Source organism: Plasmodium yoelii, assembly GCF_900002385.2.
Source record: "Plasmodium yoelii strain 17X genome assembly, chromosome: 11".
Lineage (NCBI taxonomy): Eukaryota > Apicomplexa > Aconoidasida > Haemosporida > Plasmodiidae > Plasmodium > Plasmodium yoelii.
This window is the reverse complement of record NC_036183.2, coordinates 762,883-781,934: the sequence shown is the minus strand read 5'-3', so window position 1 is coordinate 781,934 and position 19,052 is coordinate 762,883. Positions and strand designations below refer to the sequence as shown.

Sequence of the window (19,052 nt, the reverse complement as noted above, 5' to 3'; positions counted from 1 at the left end):
CATAAAAATTTATTTGCCTACACATATGTGTGTGCATTTTACTATTCATTCTATGTATTGTTTTTTATTACCCATATTAATTATTTTTACTTTATAAAAGCGAATGCTTTAATTAACTTATACATTATTTGTATACCATTTATACATTATTTGTATACCATTTATATATAATTTGTATACCATTTATATATAATTTGTATACCATTTATATATAATTTATATATTTATTTTATTCTATTTTATTTTATTTTATTTTATTTTATTTTTTGTTTTAGTGCCAATTTCATTATTACCAATGTGGCAATATATGTGAAAGTGAATATCGACATGCTCGGGCATCCTTTATATTAATATTATGTATATTATTTACACATATACATATATATATTTATTTATTTATTATGCAATTTTTTTTTATAAGCCATGTGTATATACATAAAAAGAGGGGACCCCACAATGAAACATGTACCATTTTTTTGTTAATTTTTTACTATTATATTTTCTTTTTTTTGTATCATTTGATTGGTTTGATTTTTTCTTTTTTGGAATAAAATTTACCAATTCAAAAATGTATTACTATGATTGCCACTAAATTGGTTAACATGATTGTAAATATTATGCATAAATAACATTAACAGCAATAATTAATTTTAAAAAATGTGCTAGCCACTTATTATACTTTATGGATATTTTCACATTTTTACCTGACTGTTCATACGTTTTAAAGGTATTCCTATGATTTTGATGTCATCAATTTTGTGGCTTTAAAATTTTATTGCTTTAAAATTTGAATGGGATTTCTGCAAAAAGTATGTTAGATGAAAACTTGTCATGCCTACTGGATGAAAGTGACGATGATTGTATTAAGAAAAGCAAAAAAAAAAATGAGTTGAACAAAAATGAGTTGAAAAAAAATGAGTTGAAAAAAAATGAGCTGAAAAAAAATGAGTTGGGAAATAATAAGCAAACACCCCATTCTACCAATGGAAGTGTGCAAAAAAGTAATAACCATAACCCATTAAACTCTATACTAAATTTCAATATTCGTAATATTGGAAATTTGGATAATTTTTTTAAAAATAATAATGACGAAAACAGAAATATAAGCAACAAAAGTAGTTGTATTAATACTACTGATCATTTTAATTATCAAAATTTGCCTCAAAATAATTCCTTATTTTATAATAATATAAATGACGAGGATGGTGATAATATAAGCACGTTAGGAAAAGGGGAAACAAATAAAACAAAAAATTATGAACATGTCAGCAAAAAGGGTTATAAAGATAATAATTTACATGAACAAAAAAATGCCCAGCTAAAAAATAATCAAAGTGGCAGTAATAAAAGTGGCAGTAATAAAAGTGGCAGCAATAAAAATGGCAGCAATAAAAAACAAACGGTTCACGGAACTGGAAACCATTGCAAGTTAACCAAAAATAAAAATTCAGAATTACCAAATAATGTAATAAATACAAATTATGATATTAATAATATATATAATAAAGAAGAAGATAAATTATATATGAACACGACAAGAAATATATCGAGAAAAATACCTAGACATGAAACAAATTTATATAAAGAACAATTTTTAACAAAAGAAATAAATAATGATAATGCTACAATGGAAACTGATATATGTAATTGGGTAGATCAAAATAATATATCTAATGATGATATTATGAAGGTAACTAAAAATAAAGAGAGTAATGAAATGTTTTTACATAATAATGATATGGTAAAAAATACGTTTTCTAGCTCGACATGCTTAAGTGAAAAACATAATAATAATAATGATAATAATAATGATAATAATAATGATAATAATAATAATGATATACATATTGATAGCTTATTAAGTTTTGAGGCAAATAAAAAGAGTTATTCATCATCCATATTAAATAACATCGATTCATATGATACAGTAAATTTAAAAAAAAAAAATTTACAAAATATTAAAAATAATATAAATAAATTGAGAGATAAAATTCCAAGTTATATAAGTAAAGAAAAAATTAATAAACAGGTTCCATTTTTAATTGATACAAATTTAATAGAAGATGAAAAATTATCAAAAAATATATATAATAAAAAGGATTATGATAGAAATAAAAAATTAATATATTGTTATTCATTTATAAAATACAATTCCTGGTTAAAAGCCTTAAAAATTTTGAACCTACCAATAGACCCATTTCATTTAAGTATTAATGCACATAAATATTTTCGAAGACATAATAATGATTCTTTTCTATATACATATAATATACATAACATTTTAAAAAATAAACATTTTTCTAACTATAAAATTAATAAAATGATTGTTCTTATAAAAAACATAAAATGCCATAACCATGGTTATTTTATTATATGTATGGACCCATCTGGTCAAATGCCTGCATCTTTACATCAAGAAGTTGAAAAGGAATATAAAAAATATATAGATGTAGGCTCAACACTAATACTTAAAGATGTAACTGTTTTTGAAACTATAGATAATTTACCATATCTAATTATAACACTAAGGAGTCTTGTTAGAGTTATAAAAGCCGAAGATACACATTATACAATTAAAGACGAAATATATAATAAAATATCTTCATTAATAAAATAAATATTTTTTTATAAATAATAAAAAAATTGTACCAACAAATTCGGGTTGAATTAATAACTTAAAGAGGGGTGTCAATCATGAAATTTTTTATTTTTTTATTTTTTATTTTAAAAATTGTGAAAATAAAAAATTGATTTATAACTTTTATTTCGACTTTCAACACGTTCAATTCGTTCTTCACGATGCAACATCAAATAGAGTCGGCTTTTTGGACCGAAAAAAATAAAAAGAAAAATAAAAATAAAAAGAAAAAGAAAAAAGAAAAAAGAAAAAGTAAAAAAATTACAACCCCATTTATACGAAACATTTATGCAAAAAAATTTAGAGCGAATTTTTTTTTTTAAAAATATGGAGAGTATGTTTTTCTTTCCATATTGTCAAATTTATTTTCATTTCCATGCAGAATCATCATTATAATCTATGGCTATATTTTGATCTTTATAATCTTCAGTTTTTTTAGATTCATGTATCATAAATTCTTCTGGGATAGAAATAGTTGGAATTATTTGTTTGCTTTTATGTATAACATAAAGTGTCGATGCTCCTAATAATAAAAATGTAGCTACGAAAAATGAAGCAGCATATTTATAAACATAATGATATTTTTTTTCTTTATTATCTGCATCATTATTATCATGATCTACATATGATTCGACACCTTTATTATTTCTCCACACTGTGTTCATATCGATTTCCCATTCTTGATGTTTGCTTTTCCAACTATCATCTTCATTTTCTAGTTCATATAGAGTCGTCTCGTCATTATCTATAACTTGATTATTAATTTTTACAATATCTTCTAAACTTATCACTTTTTCTGGCATTTTTTCATCATAATTTTTATTAGTGTTGTTTGAAATATTTTGCTTATAATCTTTATCTTTTCTATCATCCATATTTTTATTATTTTTATTATTTTTTTCCACTTTTTCAATTTCATTGTCTTTATCTAAATCAAATGATATAGAATCTATTTTCATAATTTCTTTATTTCTGAATCTATTAATTATATCATATTTAGAAATATATTTTTTGTTTTTTTTTATTTCACATTTTGGTTCTTTTGGGGGCGGAAAAATATTCTTATTATCTATCTCTTCACTTTTTTCTGATTCTAATATTTCGCTATCCCCGGGTTTTTCTCTAGATGCATCTTCTGGTACATATTCTGGTACATCTGGTACATCTTCTGGTACATGGCCAGGTGCATGATTTATATGAACATTATTGTCAGTAAAATTGTTAATTGGATTAGAGGAAGAAGGGATGAACAGATTTTCTGATTTGATCACTTTTTCTAACTCATCACTATCAATAAAATGGAATTTATTTTGTATATTTATATCTGAATTCCAATAAGGTTCTATATCGATATTATCAAATAGATGTGAATATGTTGATATAGAATCATCATTCAAAGATGGATGATAATTTATATTATATGTAGAAGTAGTAATATCTTCATCCTCATCATTTGAATCGTTATTTGTATTATTAGATGATTCATGAAAAAGTTCATCAAGGAGATTATTAAAATCACTTTCAACTTTTTTATAGACATCCGGATTGATCTTATTATCATTATCATCATTATTTTTATTATCATTATTTTTATCATCATTATTTTTACTATCATTATTTTTACTATCATTATTGCTACTTAAATAATGTTTTAAATTTTTGATAAATGAAGTTAGCTTATTTTTATCTTTTGGGTTAATTTTTTGTATAGAATATTTTTTTTTTTTACGATATAACAGTTTTAATAATCTCTTAATAATTGAATTGTTATCATCACCTTTTTTACCTGACTTGTTAATACTATCATCATTTTTACCTGACTTGTTAATAAAAGAGTCGGATTTGTATCTTTTTAGTGGAATAGCTAGTGGATCATTTACATTGTCATCATTTGTTTCGTCTAAATTAGTTACCGATTTTAAAATAACATTATTTTTCTTTAATTTTTTATTTATATTATTTTCTTTAAATGGGATATAGTCTGATTTTGTTGGGTCATTTTTTTTTTTGATTTTTTTGTCTTTTTTTTCATCTAAAGGAATTTCTTTTTTCTTAGAATCATTATCTTGATCATAACTTGAATTTGAGCAAATATTTTTTTGTATTAAATTAACATTATCATTAAAACCACTCATATTTTCATAAGAATAAAAAAATTGTTTTTTATTATTGCCTAAAATGTGATTACGATCAATACTTAAAGCCGAACAATTTTGTACATTTTTATTTTTAAGACAAATAGAATAAATATCTAAATTATGATTCTGACTTATTTTATTAATTATTTCTTTATAGTTATTATTATCATAAATATCACCAATATTTATAATAATAAGAATTTTTTTTGCATTTTGTCTATTTTTATCAAAATTAAATACATTATTATTATTTACAATATTTAAAGCATTAATAATATCTTTAGATGATCCACCTAAATTATATCTCCAATTTTTTAAAAACGTTAATAATTTATTTTTGTTTGATGATAAAGGTGATGTAAAATCAACCCAATTAAATACTTGATTAGAAAATGATGAGATAGAAATATTAACTAAATTATTATTAACATTAAGTTGGGAAATAATTTTTATAATTGGAGTCATAAAATATTTTAGCCATATATTTTGTGAATAAATATTTGCTGAATCATCAATAAGTAATGATATATCCATTTCCTGATTACATATATCTAAAGAACTATCACAACTTTTATAAAAACATTCATTTATTATATAATTATTTTGTTGAGAACAATTTTTTCCTTTTCTTTTATAGAACCCATTTATTGGATTTTTAATATTAGTTAACATTGTTCTTTGTCTATAACTGAATCCAATATCACATGTAGTTGTACATGCTGTCCAATCATCCCAATCATTACAAATTGCATCTACAGGAATATCTTTATATACTTTTATTAAAATGTTTGATAAAATATTATTATTTTTATATGAATTTTTTATTATGCATCTTAATTGTTCATTTGTATTGGGTCCTAAATTATTAATATAATGACAATAAGATAAATATTGTATTTTTGTAATAATATTTAATGTTATTTTTTTTTTATCAAATAAATTATTAATTACATCTAAATCATTTTGTTCACCATTTTTATTACCATCTGTGTTAATAAACATTATAATAAGTTTTGTCGTATTTTTATTTGAATTATAAAAATGTTTTAATCCTACATAATTTAATGCTTTTAAATGATTAGATTCAATTATATTTTTTTGAGAATTTTCCATTTTTGTTTTTAATATAACTTTTATAAATTGTTCTATATTTATGTTTCCATTTTTAAAACTTGTATTATTATGTACAGAAGAATTGCTCATATTTGATTTGAACCCATCTTGTATAGATGTATTTGAAATATTCACAACTTGATTTTCAAATTTATTGTTATTTCCATTATTAGTTATTGTCCCTTTTGTTTGTACATGTAAATTTCCATATGTTATAAAAGTAATTTTAACATTTTTATTTTCATTTTTAACTAATAAATTTCTAGATAATTCAATTATGTTATTAAGAATTCCACTAAAACGTTTATCATTGTTAGATAATGATCCTAAATTATTTGTATTCCCATTTTGATCGTTTCCAATATCTAATAGTAAAACAATGTCTAAATCTCCTCTTTTTGTTACTCTATCAATTAATGATTTATTCTCACAATAATAATTTATTAACAAAAAATAAATTATACAGCATGCAATCCACAAATTTGTATATTTCATTATATTTTTACAATCGAGATTTAAAAATAGTGTAAATAATGTAAATAGTGTAAAAAAGTGTAAAAAAATTAAAAAATTGTAAGACAAATGTAAGACAAATGTAAGACAAATGTAAGACAAATGTAAGACAAATGTAAGACAAATGGAATGGCTCTTAATTTGCCAGTCCAGTCTTAAAAACACCGAAGTGTCGAATTGCAAAATGTTGTATAAAATTTAGAGGTATCAATTTTTATTAGGTTGTTTTTTTTTTCCTTTTTATTTTTTCCCTCTGTGATGTGAAACGAATTCGAAAAGATTGTTAAAAAAATTGGTAAAAAATAATATTTTTTTGATTCTTCTTCAATGTAGTGTGTAAAATGTGGATACATGTATATGTATATAAAATAAAGAGTGAAATAAATGTGAGCTTAAAATATTTACACTCTCCCCACTTCAATATGACATTGTTTATTTGTTTGTTTATTTTTAAACAAATTAAAAAATGTGTTCATATTGAGGTTATATATAATTTGTCATGAAAAAAATGAAAAAAATAAAAGGAAAATTCTCAATAATTTTTTTTTTTCGATTTTTTCATGTTTGTTTATTAATAATAGATTATATACACATAAAATAAAATACACTGTTTTTAATAATTGTAGATAAAAAGACAAACAAATAATTTGGTAGAATCATAAAATATTTATCACTATATATAGGCTAGGGTTGCCATTTATAAGAAAATAATTTATTTTTAAGTTCAAATATAAATTGTAATTTTAAGAAAAAAAAATTTAAGGAATAGCTTATGTAACTATCCACATATAATCATCAATCAAATAGACAAAAAATATTATAAAAATAGATAAAATAGACAAAAATAATATAAAAATAGACAAAAATATTATAAAAATAGACAAAAATATTATAAAAATAGACAAAAATATATTATAAAAATTTTGGTTAATAAAATGAAAGGAATAAAATTATTTAATATATATATTACAAATTGGGTCTGGATACCCTCGGTTATTTTTTTTTTAAATTTGTTGTCTCTTTGAAAAATTGTCTATTATTATCATGTGTTTATAAAATATAAAAAAATGAATTTCAGTTATTTATTAACAATTTATTTTATAGAATAAATGACTATATTTTAGCTTAAAGTGATATTTATATATAGAATACATGCAAATTGGAAATATTATTATTTGTCTTTTTTTTTTAATTTTTATTTTTATTGAGATCATAGAAATATTTTTTTTCTCAGTACATGCATGTAAATTCAAAAAAAATTAATCGATTTCATTTATTGCCACCAAAAAAAAAACAAAAAAATAAAAAATAAAAAATAAAAAAATATTAGTATAAGAATGAAGCTAATAGGGTAAAATCAAATAAGCTCGTGATAATAAGAATATGGGTTGTACTTTTTCAAAATATGATAAAAAAAAATTAAACAAATATAACACATAAAATAATTGATTAATAAATTATATTTCTCCTTTATCATATAAATAACTATTTTTGTCAAAGTTTATTAAAAGGCATATTCGTAAAGGCCACTTTTTTCCAGTATAATATCAATTAAGCACATATATATATATATATATATTTATTTATTTATTAGTGTGCGAATTCATATTTTTTAAATTATTATATAAGCCCCACTTAACCAAAAAATCAATAAAAAAAAGTTTTATTCAAATAAAGCATAAATTATGTGAAAAGCAAATGTTTTACACAAAACGACATCAGGTGTAGAACAACGCAAATAGCGAAAATAGCGAAATATCGAAAATAGCGAAAATAATGAAAATAGAACAAATAGCGAAAATCATAACAAATGTAAAAAATGTAAAAAGTGAAAAAAACAATCGAGCAAAGGCAGCTGCAAAACGAAGCTAAAAAAATAAGTCGCCAATTTTAATCATAGACAGATATGATAAGAGCATCCTTTATACTTTTGTTTTTTTGAATATTATAATTTTTATAATGGCTTGAAAAATATTTGATAATTTTTGTTTTTTTGTTAATACAATTTCCAAAAAATAAGACAAATTTTGATTTTTTAAAAAAATTATTTTCATTTAATATTAAATTATGATGATTGAGAAAATGGATAAATTTATTATTTTTGAAAAAAGATAGATTGAAAAAATTGTCTAAATTTATTAAATTAATAAAGGTTTGTCTACAATCAATAAAAAATATAATTTGTGTTTCCACATTAATAAAATTATTAATTATTTTTGTAACTTGAAAATAATTTAAATTATAAATAATAAGTTTTTTATTATGAATAATATACATATCAATTGGTATTTTAAAACTTGAAATATATTTTTTCTTTAAATTTAATAATAAAAAATTTGAGTCATTATTTATCATAGAATTAATACACATATAATTTGTATGTGCTAATTTCTTATTTAATAAAAGAAGATTATTAAAATTATTTATATCATTCATTAATAAACTAGTTTTTAATAAAATCAAAAAAATTATATTTGACATTTTGTGTGTTTTTAAATAACATTGCCAAGTCAGGTAAAAATATAAATATATATATTTTGTCCATAATTTTTTTTTTTTTTTTTCGCTAGTTTCACATTTTTTTTCTATTTGGCTAGCTCTTAGTGTTGTTACATTTTTAAGTAAATATTTCATAAGCCCATTTAAAATTAATGTATAATCATTTTTATTTATAAAATTATATATTTTATTAATAAAGAATTTCTTAAAAATTTTGCTTTTTTTAATTCTCTCAATATTTTTTATTCCAAAAAATTCGATATTTTCTATTTTCTCCAATTCGTCTTCAATTTTATTATCATATTCTCTACAATTTTTATTTTGTCTAACGAGATTATACATTTCTTTTTTTTTTAACTTCTCTTCATATTTATTACCTACGTATTTATAAATGTGTAATGGGTTATTAGAATAATAAAAAAAATATTTTGAATAGTTTGAACCCCATTTATTTGATCTTGGATTATAAAATGAATTATCCAAACTTAAGATAGAATTATGATATATAAAAAATATTTTTTTGTACAAATTAATATTTTCCTCTATATTATTATTTGTGTGATTTTGTTTTTCTTCGTTTTTGTCTTTAAAAATGTGTATAAAATTTTTTTTTTTTAAATATTTATTTTTGATTGCATGTCGAAATAAAGAAATAATTTCTTTATCCATTTTAAAATGACTTAAAGAATAAAAAATAAAAAATAGTTGTTTCAAATTTAAGGCGAATATAGGTTTTTTGAATATTTTAAAATGATGATGTTTCCTTTCATTTTTTCCAGTTATTTTTTTTATTAATTTTTTTATATCTTTTTTGGTACTATAGTTAGTAATATTTTTATATGTATCATATATTTCTTTATATTCTGATAATATATATTCATAAAGGAATGGGGTTTGTTCATTTTTTTTGTTTATTTGTATTTCTTTGCGAAATCGTTTTGTTATTATTTTTGTAATATTTTTATTTATATTTTTAAAAAGTTTTTTTTTTAAAATAATTTTTATTAATTTTTTATTGTTTAAGTCAAGAAAATATAAGACTGAAAAAAAAAATGATATGTTTATTTTGTGCATAGATAATATATCCATTAAATTTGACAAAATATCAGGTAAGATATATTTTTCTTCATTTTTATTATTTATATTTTTATTAATTATGTCAGTTAAATAATTTTCTATAAAAAAGTTCAACTCTTCGAATGCTTGATTGTATATCAAAATTTCTTCGTTAGGGTGTGTAGAAATTTTTTTATTTAAAATTTTTTTATATCCTTTAATTATTTTTGAAAAAAGATTATCTTTTTTTTTTTCCTTCAAAATTGATAAGTTATCTTGATTTGGTTCTTCTTTATTAATATTAAAATAATGCACATTTTCAAAATTTATATTTTTCAAATTAGGTCGTAATAAATATACATATTGCCACAAAAGTAAAATATAGAAATGTTTATATGTATCAATTTCTTCTTCATCTAATTTATTTAAATTTATAATTTTATTAACAACTTCAAATGGTGCAGCCAAATTAGTTGTTTCGGAACTAAACAAATCTTCACCAAATATGTTTACGTGGTTAAAATTATGTGAGGGTATATGAGAGAATATGTCCAAGGCTTCAAACTGTTTACTTTGTGTATTTCCACCATTTTGTGTATTTCCACCATTTTGTGTATTTCCACCATTTTGTGTATTTCCACCATTTTTCGCATTTTCTTTGCATTCCCCGAATATGCCACTGGCATGCGTTGTTATATTTCCCTTTTTTTTTAAATAAAATATTTTCAAAGAAAATGCTAAAGTTATTAAAAAAAAAAAAAACTTTTCGTCATTGGCTATTTTATGGTCATAAATATTATCCATATAGTGAGAATAAAATTGTTTTAAAAAAAGACCAGAAAAATAATAGTTTTTTTTTTTTAAAAATATATTTAAAAGATTTGTATAAAATAAATAAGTTAAATTTGTGTTACTATTATTAGAATTGCCATTTTGAATTTTGTCTACATCTGTGTCTTGTTTAATTCCCAAATAAAGAGTATCTTTTAAATTTTTTTGAATAAAATTATCGACATTAATTTGTAAAAAATTCAATTTATGTTTATCTTGAATTTTAGACAATAAAATAGATCTTAAGAGAAAATTGTATGAATTATGTATTCGCATCAAATATATATTTAATATATTATTATGATTTAATATGTTAATAAAATTTATAATAAAATATTTTGATTTTTGTTGGGTATTATGTTCAAATATACTATTATATATATATTTTTTAAAAAATAAAAAACATTCTCTATATTTTTTATTTTTGTATAAATAATTTAAAATGATTAATTTGTCATATACATCATAATATTTAATATTACCTATTATTTTTTTGTATGTTTGAAATATATATTTTTTTTTTTTTGTGTTAATAAAAATTATATTTATTTTTTTTCGAATTTTTAAATACACATCTATGACTTTATTTTCAACCCATGAATTGTTTCTATGTGTTCTAATTAAATTATTTTTTAATTTATCAAATCTTTTAGAAGATTGTAAACAATTTTTTTCTTCAGAAATTTGAACATGTTTTGTTATCTTTTTCAATATCTTAGAATGTTGTAAAATAAATTTATAATTATTTTTATGAATTGTTTCTAAAATATTTTTATTTTTTTCAAAGCCATATAAACACTTCAATGTTAAATGATATAAAATATTTTCCTTTATGTTTAAATCTGAAAGATGAAAATTATTTAAACTTTTTTTTAAATATTCATTAGAAATTGTAGGAACATAATGAAGACATAATAAAATATTTATTAAATTTTTATTTCGTCTTAGAATTAATTCTTTTTGCAATTTGAATGAAATTTTTAATTCACTTTTTGAACCACTTAGATTTAAAATATTATTTTGTGAAAAAAATAAATATTTATTTTTATTTTTATTTTTTAATATATTTCCCAAGTTTATTCCAACAATAGGTGATTCAAAAGAGCTTACTAATTTGGAGTTTATTTTCGATACTTTTTGTTGAATATAATATTTTTGTAAATTATTATTTTTATTGCATCTTTTATATCTTTCTTTATAATTCCTAATAAACAATATTTTATTTTGATACCCCTTTTTATCTTCGCTACCCCAATTTATACAACTTGTAATTCCGCTCAATAAATATAATAACTCGAAAAATGTGATAATATAAAGAAAAAATAAATCCATATATTTTCCAAGTATCTAATTTTATCTTGTTTTTTTTCATAAGACTATAATGGCTTGAAGAGATGAAGGATATCACACGCAACCATGAATACGTATAACTATATTTGCAATGTGTGTAATATAAGCAAGGTATTGTATTGTATTGTATTGTATTGTATTGTATTGTATTGTATTGTATTGTATTGTATTGTATTGTATTGTATTGTATTGTATTGTATTGTATTGTATTGTATTGTATTGTATTGTATTGTATTGTATTATATTGTATTGTATTATATTGTATTGTATTATATTGTATTATATTGTATTATATTGTATTTATTTTGCTATTTTGTTATTTTTATTTATTTATTTGGGCTTATTGTGTTTATCACACAAGATGGTCAAGTCAATCGATTTTTGGAAAATAATTTGACCAATATCGTCTGTTTCTGTTTTTCCTTTTTTTTCTAATCTCATTTTTCAAATTTTGGAACAAAAAAAAAAAGTAACATTTTATTTTCCTTTACATAGAAAATTGATGCGGCATAGTTAATTATTTTTTTTTAATTTAAACAAAACTTTATATTCCCATGGTGAAAAAAAATAATAACTTATTTAGTAAGCAAAATAATATACTAAAATAAAAAAAAATTACATTCATATTAATTTTCCTTAAGTACGTTAAATATTTCCAACTAGCCAAGGAGTGTGAAAAATGTTCCCTATTTTTGTTCCCTATTTTTTTTTATTTTCATTTTTTTATTTCCATTTTGAATAATAAATCCACCTTATGACAGGCTATTATATCTGAAAATGCCAAGAAAAAAAATTCATAGAATTATAATTTTTTCCTGATTATAATATATGAATACTTAAATGGGCGCAAAATATATTCCTTAAAATTAATTAAAAAATTTTTGATAGTACATACAAATTTTGTTCATAATATTTTACTAATAAATACTACAACTTTATTATAAGTTTACTATTTTTTAAATTATTTACACTATTTATTTTATTTTTTATTACGTCATTCCAGGGAAAATCAAATCGGATGAAAATAAAATCGGATGAGAATAAAATGTGATAAAAATAACCCAATTAAGTGGATGTGTTAATAATTTTATATATTTCTGCTAATTATTTATACTTAGTATATACGTCAAAAATAATAAACAAAAACGATAATTGAAAAAAGAAATTATGGAAAAAGCATTTGCAGGTGCATGTGTTCAGAATCTATTTGAACCCAAAAATGAATTCTCCCTTTGTATAAATAAATCAATAAAACTAATTTTAAAAAATGTAGAAGAGAATAATAATGAAGATCAAACAACAGATGCAAATGAAAAAGAAAAAGAAAAAGAAAAAAGTTATTTGGATGAAAATTTATCGATTTTGAATGGATATCTTTATTTTAATAAAATAGAAAATAGCATAAATATGTTAAATACTGAATTGTCGAGTATAAAAAGTGATTTTATGTTTTTAAGCAAACGAACAATATGTGATGTAAAAAAATTAAAAAGAATTAAAAAAAAAAATAAAGTATACAAAAGATTATTAGAACAAATCAAAAAATATCGAAAAAGAAAAGAAATTTATGAAATTCTGTCTATAGAAGGTCAAAAATTAGAAAATGTTAATATCCTTCAAAACAAGCAAAATAATGAAAAAAATGAAATTCAAAAATTAAAAAAAAAAATACAAACTATTGAAAATAATATCAAATTAAATGATGAAAATATTCAAAAAGCCATTCACAAAATTGATGAGGCTTTATTAACATATTTACCATAGAATGTTCTATTTATTATAATTTTCCCAAAACATATAATACCCCCAAAAGACTATTCTACATATAGATATGCATACATATGTATACATATAGAAATATGCACATTTTTTATTTGCTTATATTTATTCAGTTACACTTTGGTGTAAATTTTTATATAATTCTAATTCCTTTTTTTTTTCGTCTAAAACTCTATAAAAAAAATATAAAATAAAGGTCGAAATGTATTGTATTATTTATTGTATAGTAATACCTTCACCCTGATGTAATATAAACAATTACATTCAAAATAAATTGAAAATAGATGCTCGAATTGCTATTTATCTGCATCTACCACAACAAGAAATAATAAATGAAGTCTTACATAGAAATATAGGATTTGCTATAGCTTTTTAATTCTATCAAAACTGAGCATGCCTAAAAAATAAGAAAAAATAAAAATAAAAATAAAAAAAAATATAATATTAAAAACAAAGTAGTAGTAATATAAATATCCATATAGTGGTGTGATAAAAGCAACGGAGATACATCTCTTTCTATCTATATGCATGTTAATTCGGTTAAATTTAGGTCGCTAATTAGCGTCCCAATTAATGTGTATATCATAAGAGATAGTGCACTAATGAAATATAAATAAAAGATATATAATAAATAGACATATTCATATGTATATATATTTTATATTGTTTTTAAAACCTTTTGAAGTGTTGATAATTTTTCTTTAAACAATTGTTCGTTTTCCATTTTTATTTTGTTAAGAGTATTTATTTTATCGTCTTTTGATGCAATAACATCTTTAAACATTTCATTTGCCTCATTCTAAAAAGAAAACAAAATGAAAAATTATATACAAATTAGGGTGTAAAATACTTCGGGCCTTTATTTTTTATATACAACCACACAAAAATAGCTTATAAAGCTGGTCAAAAAAAATAGCTAGTAAAGCTGGTCAAAAAAAATAGCTAGTAAAGCTGGTCAAAAAAATAGCTAGTAAGGCTGGTCAAAAAAAATAGCTTATAAAGCTGATCATTTTAAACTTGAGAAAATACAATGTCTCACAACATTTATAAAAACATGAAAAATATCAATGGTGCGCAATGTTCGTTTCTCACCTGCTTACTCCTGGCTTCTTCGAGCGTTTCCTAAAAAATAAAAACAAAAAAGTAAAAATAAAACAAGCGAGTGGGCAAAAGAATGGGAAAACGAACGAACAGGCACACAAACGAACGGGCAAACGAACGAACGGAGTGGCTGCGAGGGGCCAACTGGGCAGCCCCTCTGCTGCCACCGTTGCGAGTATTGACTAAAATTTGTGGGGTTTAAAATAATACCTCATTTTGGCGAATAATTTGATTAAACTTATTATTAGAATCGCTTATAAAATTGTTTATATTTTCGTTTGTCTTTCTGATTGATTCTTCCAGATCATATATACAGTCTTTTATTTGTTCTATATCATTTTCGATTGTTTTAATTTGATTTTCATTTTCCTCGATAATATTTACCGAATTAGATAACTCCTTTTTATCTTTTTCAATATACGATTTAATATTTTTTTTATTTTCTTTCCATTTAACATTAAGCATAGTATCAATTGTTAAGGCGTCTATATTTATACTAATAGTGTTAATACTATTCCAATTTGATTGAGATAAATTATTGTATATATTTAATATTTCTAAAATTTCAGTTAATTTATCATTTACACTTTTTGCTAATTTTTTTAAATCATTATTTCTATTATTTAATTTTTCACTTAATATTGGATGTTCATTATTTAATGATTTAATTTCATTTTTTATATTTTCGATTTTTTCTTTGTTTTTATCTATATTTTCATTCATTTGTATAAATTGTGCTTTATTTAAAGTTTGTTTTTGTAACGTTTCTTTTATTTTATTTATTTCTTCTAATATTTCTTCGGTTTTGTTTTTTTCATCTAGATTTGCTTTTTTACAAATTTCAATATCTTTTTCTAATTTTATAGTTTCTTCTAAACTATTTGTATGTAAAGATTTTATTTTTATATTTTCTTCGCGTAAAACTTTATTTCTTTTTATTAATTCTTCATTTTCTTTCATATTACTTTTTATCTCTTCTATTTTTTTTTTCTTTTCTTGGATATCTTCATGTTTTATTTCGATATCATTTTCAAGTCTTTCCAATTCCTTTTCTAACTTAGCACTAAGCATATCCTTAATATTTTTTTCTTCTTTATTTATATATGATCTATAACTCTGTAAAATAAAATCTTCCATTTTTATTTCACAATCTTCGTTAAAATCATATAAAAAATTTACATCTTTTTCTTCATTAATATCATTAAAACATTCTGCTTCAAAAATTAATAATTGACATAACCAAGCTAAGGCAGATAAATGTGTATTATATTGTAAACCTGTAGTTGGAGCCACCAAAGTAGATTTTGAAATTGTATATGGATATCCAATGTCTCTATAAAAGCTTAATACGACTTCTCCATAATTATCTTTGTTAACTTCTATTAATGGATCCACATGCTTAAATATAAAATTCCATATATTTATTAAATCAGTCATACTTGGATTTTTGAATAAATTTGGTGATATTGTACCGCTATAATTTTTCCATCCTAAATATCGAATTAATGTTTTTACATTGTCTTTTTTGTCAGTTTTATCGATTTTCTTTACATATACAGACGCATTTGGTTTATAAAATGACAGTGTATTTAGTGATGTCCTTGACTTTGATTTCTTATCAGCAGAAATGTATATGCTGTTGTTTAAATTGGTATTGTTGTTGAATACTGACATAGTCGGGTTGAATTTGTACACCGAATGGTTATTCATTATGTCTGCGTGTGTAGAGGAGACGACATATGATAAAAGAAAGTAAGTTAAGAAGTAAACTAAAATATATATATATATATATATATGTATGTATGATGTATATTATGACAAGAAATATGTGCCTTAGTGTAGCATGGCGATTTGCTCTCGAGGGACACGCACACTTGTGGGATATATACTGTGCAAATTGCGAAAATAAAAGAAAAAAAATTAAAACAGTTTATTTTCGTAGTTTTACTACATTCAAAAAACAATGTAAATGGTCATATAATTCCAAAGAATGAAAAATAAAATGCAACTAAATAGTGTATATTAAATAATACAAAAATATCACAAAAGTTGCATCAATAATAGTAATGTGTACATGTCACACAAAAAAATGAAAAAAAAACAAAGCGAAAAGAAATATTTTTAATATTAAATTAATAAATTTTTTAATTGGTCATTTTTCACTTTATTTTTATTATATTTATTTTTTATACCATATTATTTTGTGTTAGTATACTATTATTTTTTTATTTACTAAATTATTTTACTTTTTATTAAAAAAAAAAAGATATATAGCTAAATATTATAAAAAAAAAAATAACTGTTCAGAATATTTTTATGTATTATATGCATTTTTCCTGAATGCACATATAAATAATGAATAATTTTTATAAAATTATTTCCTGTTAATAAAAAAATAATTATAAAAGAGTGTATGTAAGGCTTATCATATATTCTTTGAAATTTTTTTAATAATTTTTAATGTGATTATTTAAAAAAAATTATGCCGCATATTGGCGAATACCCCTTAAGGTTTAATGATTACACTAATTTACACACTACCCTTTTATATAAAATAAAAAAAAAATCCGATATGAAGATGAAGATCCTAAGTTACTATATGTATTATGTAAAAGCAAGGCTGAAGATATTTAATCACACTTTATGATAGATAGATTAATTGTCTGAAATTTGCAAACATATTTATGTACACATATAACACACATAAATATATATTAATTCTCAAAGTATTAATGATATTTATTATATTTTAACTCTATAAATTGGTAGCCTTTATAACACACATTTAGGGTATTGATTTATAGTGTGCATATATTTCATATTTGTCTTTCTTAACATTGTCCATAAATAATAAGGATATTTTATGTTTGTCTTTTTAATTTGGTATAAAAAAAAGGAAATAACAAAAGTATTATCATTATAGACTTAATTTATTTTTATCAAATTATATAATTAAAATGGTAGAGTTTTTGTTTATACTTTAAAATTTATGAATTATAATTATCGTAAGTTTTAAAAACAAGGAGGGAAAGAAATCCCGAGAAGCTTGTAAATATGTGCAAATAAAAATACTAAAAAAAATAAGAATATAGCTATTATTAAAAAAAATTAGATTTATTCAATTTTCTTAAAAGTAAAATTGTAGTGACAAATAAATATATACATATATATATCAAATTTGGTAACCATTTGAAAAAAACATGGTAACATTATCACAAGTGTATATACTAAAATCATTCCACTTATATTTATCATTTTCTTATTGGTTTTCATTTTGAAATAATTCCCAATTTTTTATTTTTTGTTTTTCTTTCAATTTTCGAATTTTTTCCATTTCGAGTTCCATTTCTTTTTTTAATTCAAAGTTGACTAAATACTTGGGATCGTTGTTTCCTTTTTTTTGAAGTTTTTCGTATTTCTTTTCTTTATTTATTTTTTTGTTTGCAGTCGTAATTTCTTTATCCTGTTTATTTCTCTTTTCTACACCTTCATTTTTTTCACTGTATATTTTTTCATGGTAACTTAGCTAAAAAAAGGTGGTAAAACAAATTAAATGGCTATTTTAAATGTTATATATATTTAATATGAACTATAATGCGGATATAAGAATAATAAAAATTAATACGTAAACTACTAATGATATAGCATAATAAAAAAAATAGTTATATATAAAATAATAACAAAGATTAAATTATGATTAAAATTGTTTTTTCGTTGTATTTTTAACACACACACAAAATGTGGTATTATATAATTGCATGTGCATATAATATAGACATAAGATTTATATTAAGCTGTTTTTACTATTACTTTTTTTTTATTTATCGGATTTTTTTTATTTTCCTTGATATTTTTAAGATAAGAATTAACAATCCCATTTAATTTATCAATACTATTTTCATTTTTAGGATTATGCTTATTTTCATTAAATAGTTTATCTTTCTCTAACTGAATTGTTTTTTCTTTTTTCCCGAAAATTGTACTTTCAGTAAGCCATCCATAAGACATTTTGAAAGAAATATATTAAATATATA

General features: G+C 21.2%; 6 protein-coding genes across 6 annotated transcripts; 2 read left to right on the top strand and 4 right to left on the bottom strand.

Annotated features, from left to right (window-relative positions):
* Positions 1-811: 811 nt before the first annotated feature.
* Positions 812-2,617, top strand: PY17X_1117300 (conserved protein, unknown function; the record flags this gene model as incomplete). The annotated part of the gene is made up of 1 exon (XM_022956491.1): positions 812-2,617. The coding sequence occupies one exon, from the start codon at positions 812-814 to the stop codon at positions 2,615-2,617; it is 1,806 nt and encodes a 601-aa protein (XP_022812390.1).
* Positions 2,618-3,006: 389 nt separating this feature from the next.
* PY17X_1117200 (uncharacterized protein) lies at positions 3,007-6,384 on the bottom strand (the record flags this gene model as incomplete). Its single annotated transcript, XM_724178.1, has 1 exon — positions 3,007-6,384. The coding sequence occupies one exon, from the start codon at positions 6,382-6,384 to the stop codon at positions 3,007-3,009; it is 3,378 nt and encodes a 1,125-aa protein (XP_729271.1).
* Positions 6,385-8,292: 1,908 nt separating this feature from the next.
* On the bottom strand, positions 8,293-12,120 carry PY17X_1117100 (conserved Plasmodium protein, unknown function; the record flags this gene model as incomplete). The annotated part of the gene is made up of 1 exon (XM_022956490.1): positions 8,293-12,120. The coding sequence occupies one exon, from the start codon at positions 12,118-12,120 to the stop codon at positions 8,293-8,295; it is 3,828 nt and encodes a 1,275-aa protein (XP_022812389.1).
* Positions 12,121-13,305: 1,185 nt separating this feature from the next.
* On the top strand, positions 13,306-13,902 carry PY17X_1117000 (conserved Plasmodium protein, unknown function; the record flags this gene model as incomplete). The annotated part of the gene is made up of 1 exon (XM_724706.1): positions 13,306-13,902. One exon carries the CDS (start codon positions 13,306-13,308, stop codon positions 13,900-13,902), a length of 597 nt encoding a protein of 198 aa, XP_729799.1.
* Positions 13,903-14,022: 120 nt separating this feature from the next.
* PY17X_1116900 (kinetochore protein NDC80, putative) lies at positions 14,023-16,728 on the bottom strand (the record flags this gene model as incomplete). The annotated part of the gene is made up of 5 exons (XM_022956489.1): positions 14,023-14,089; positions 14,262-14,314; positions 14,594-14,716; positions 15,010-15,039; positions 15,229-16,728. 5 exons carry the CDS (start codon positions 16,726-16,728, stop codon positions 14,023-14,025), a joined length of 1,773 nt encoding a protein of 590 aa, XP_022812388.1.
* A 1,549-nt stretch (positions 16,729-18,277) lies between these two features.
* Positions 18,278-19,026, bottom strand: PY17X_1116800 (conserved Plasmodium protein, unknown function; the record flags this gene model as incomplete). The annotated part of the gene is made up of 2 exons (XM_724703.2): positions 18,278-18,544; positions 18,829-19,026. 2 exons carry the CDS (start codon positions 19,024-19,026, stop codon positions 18,278-18,280), a joined length of 465 nt encoding a protein of 154 aa, XP_729796.2.
* Positions 19,027-19,052: the final 26 nt, after the last annotated feature.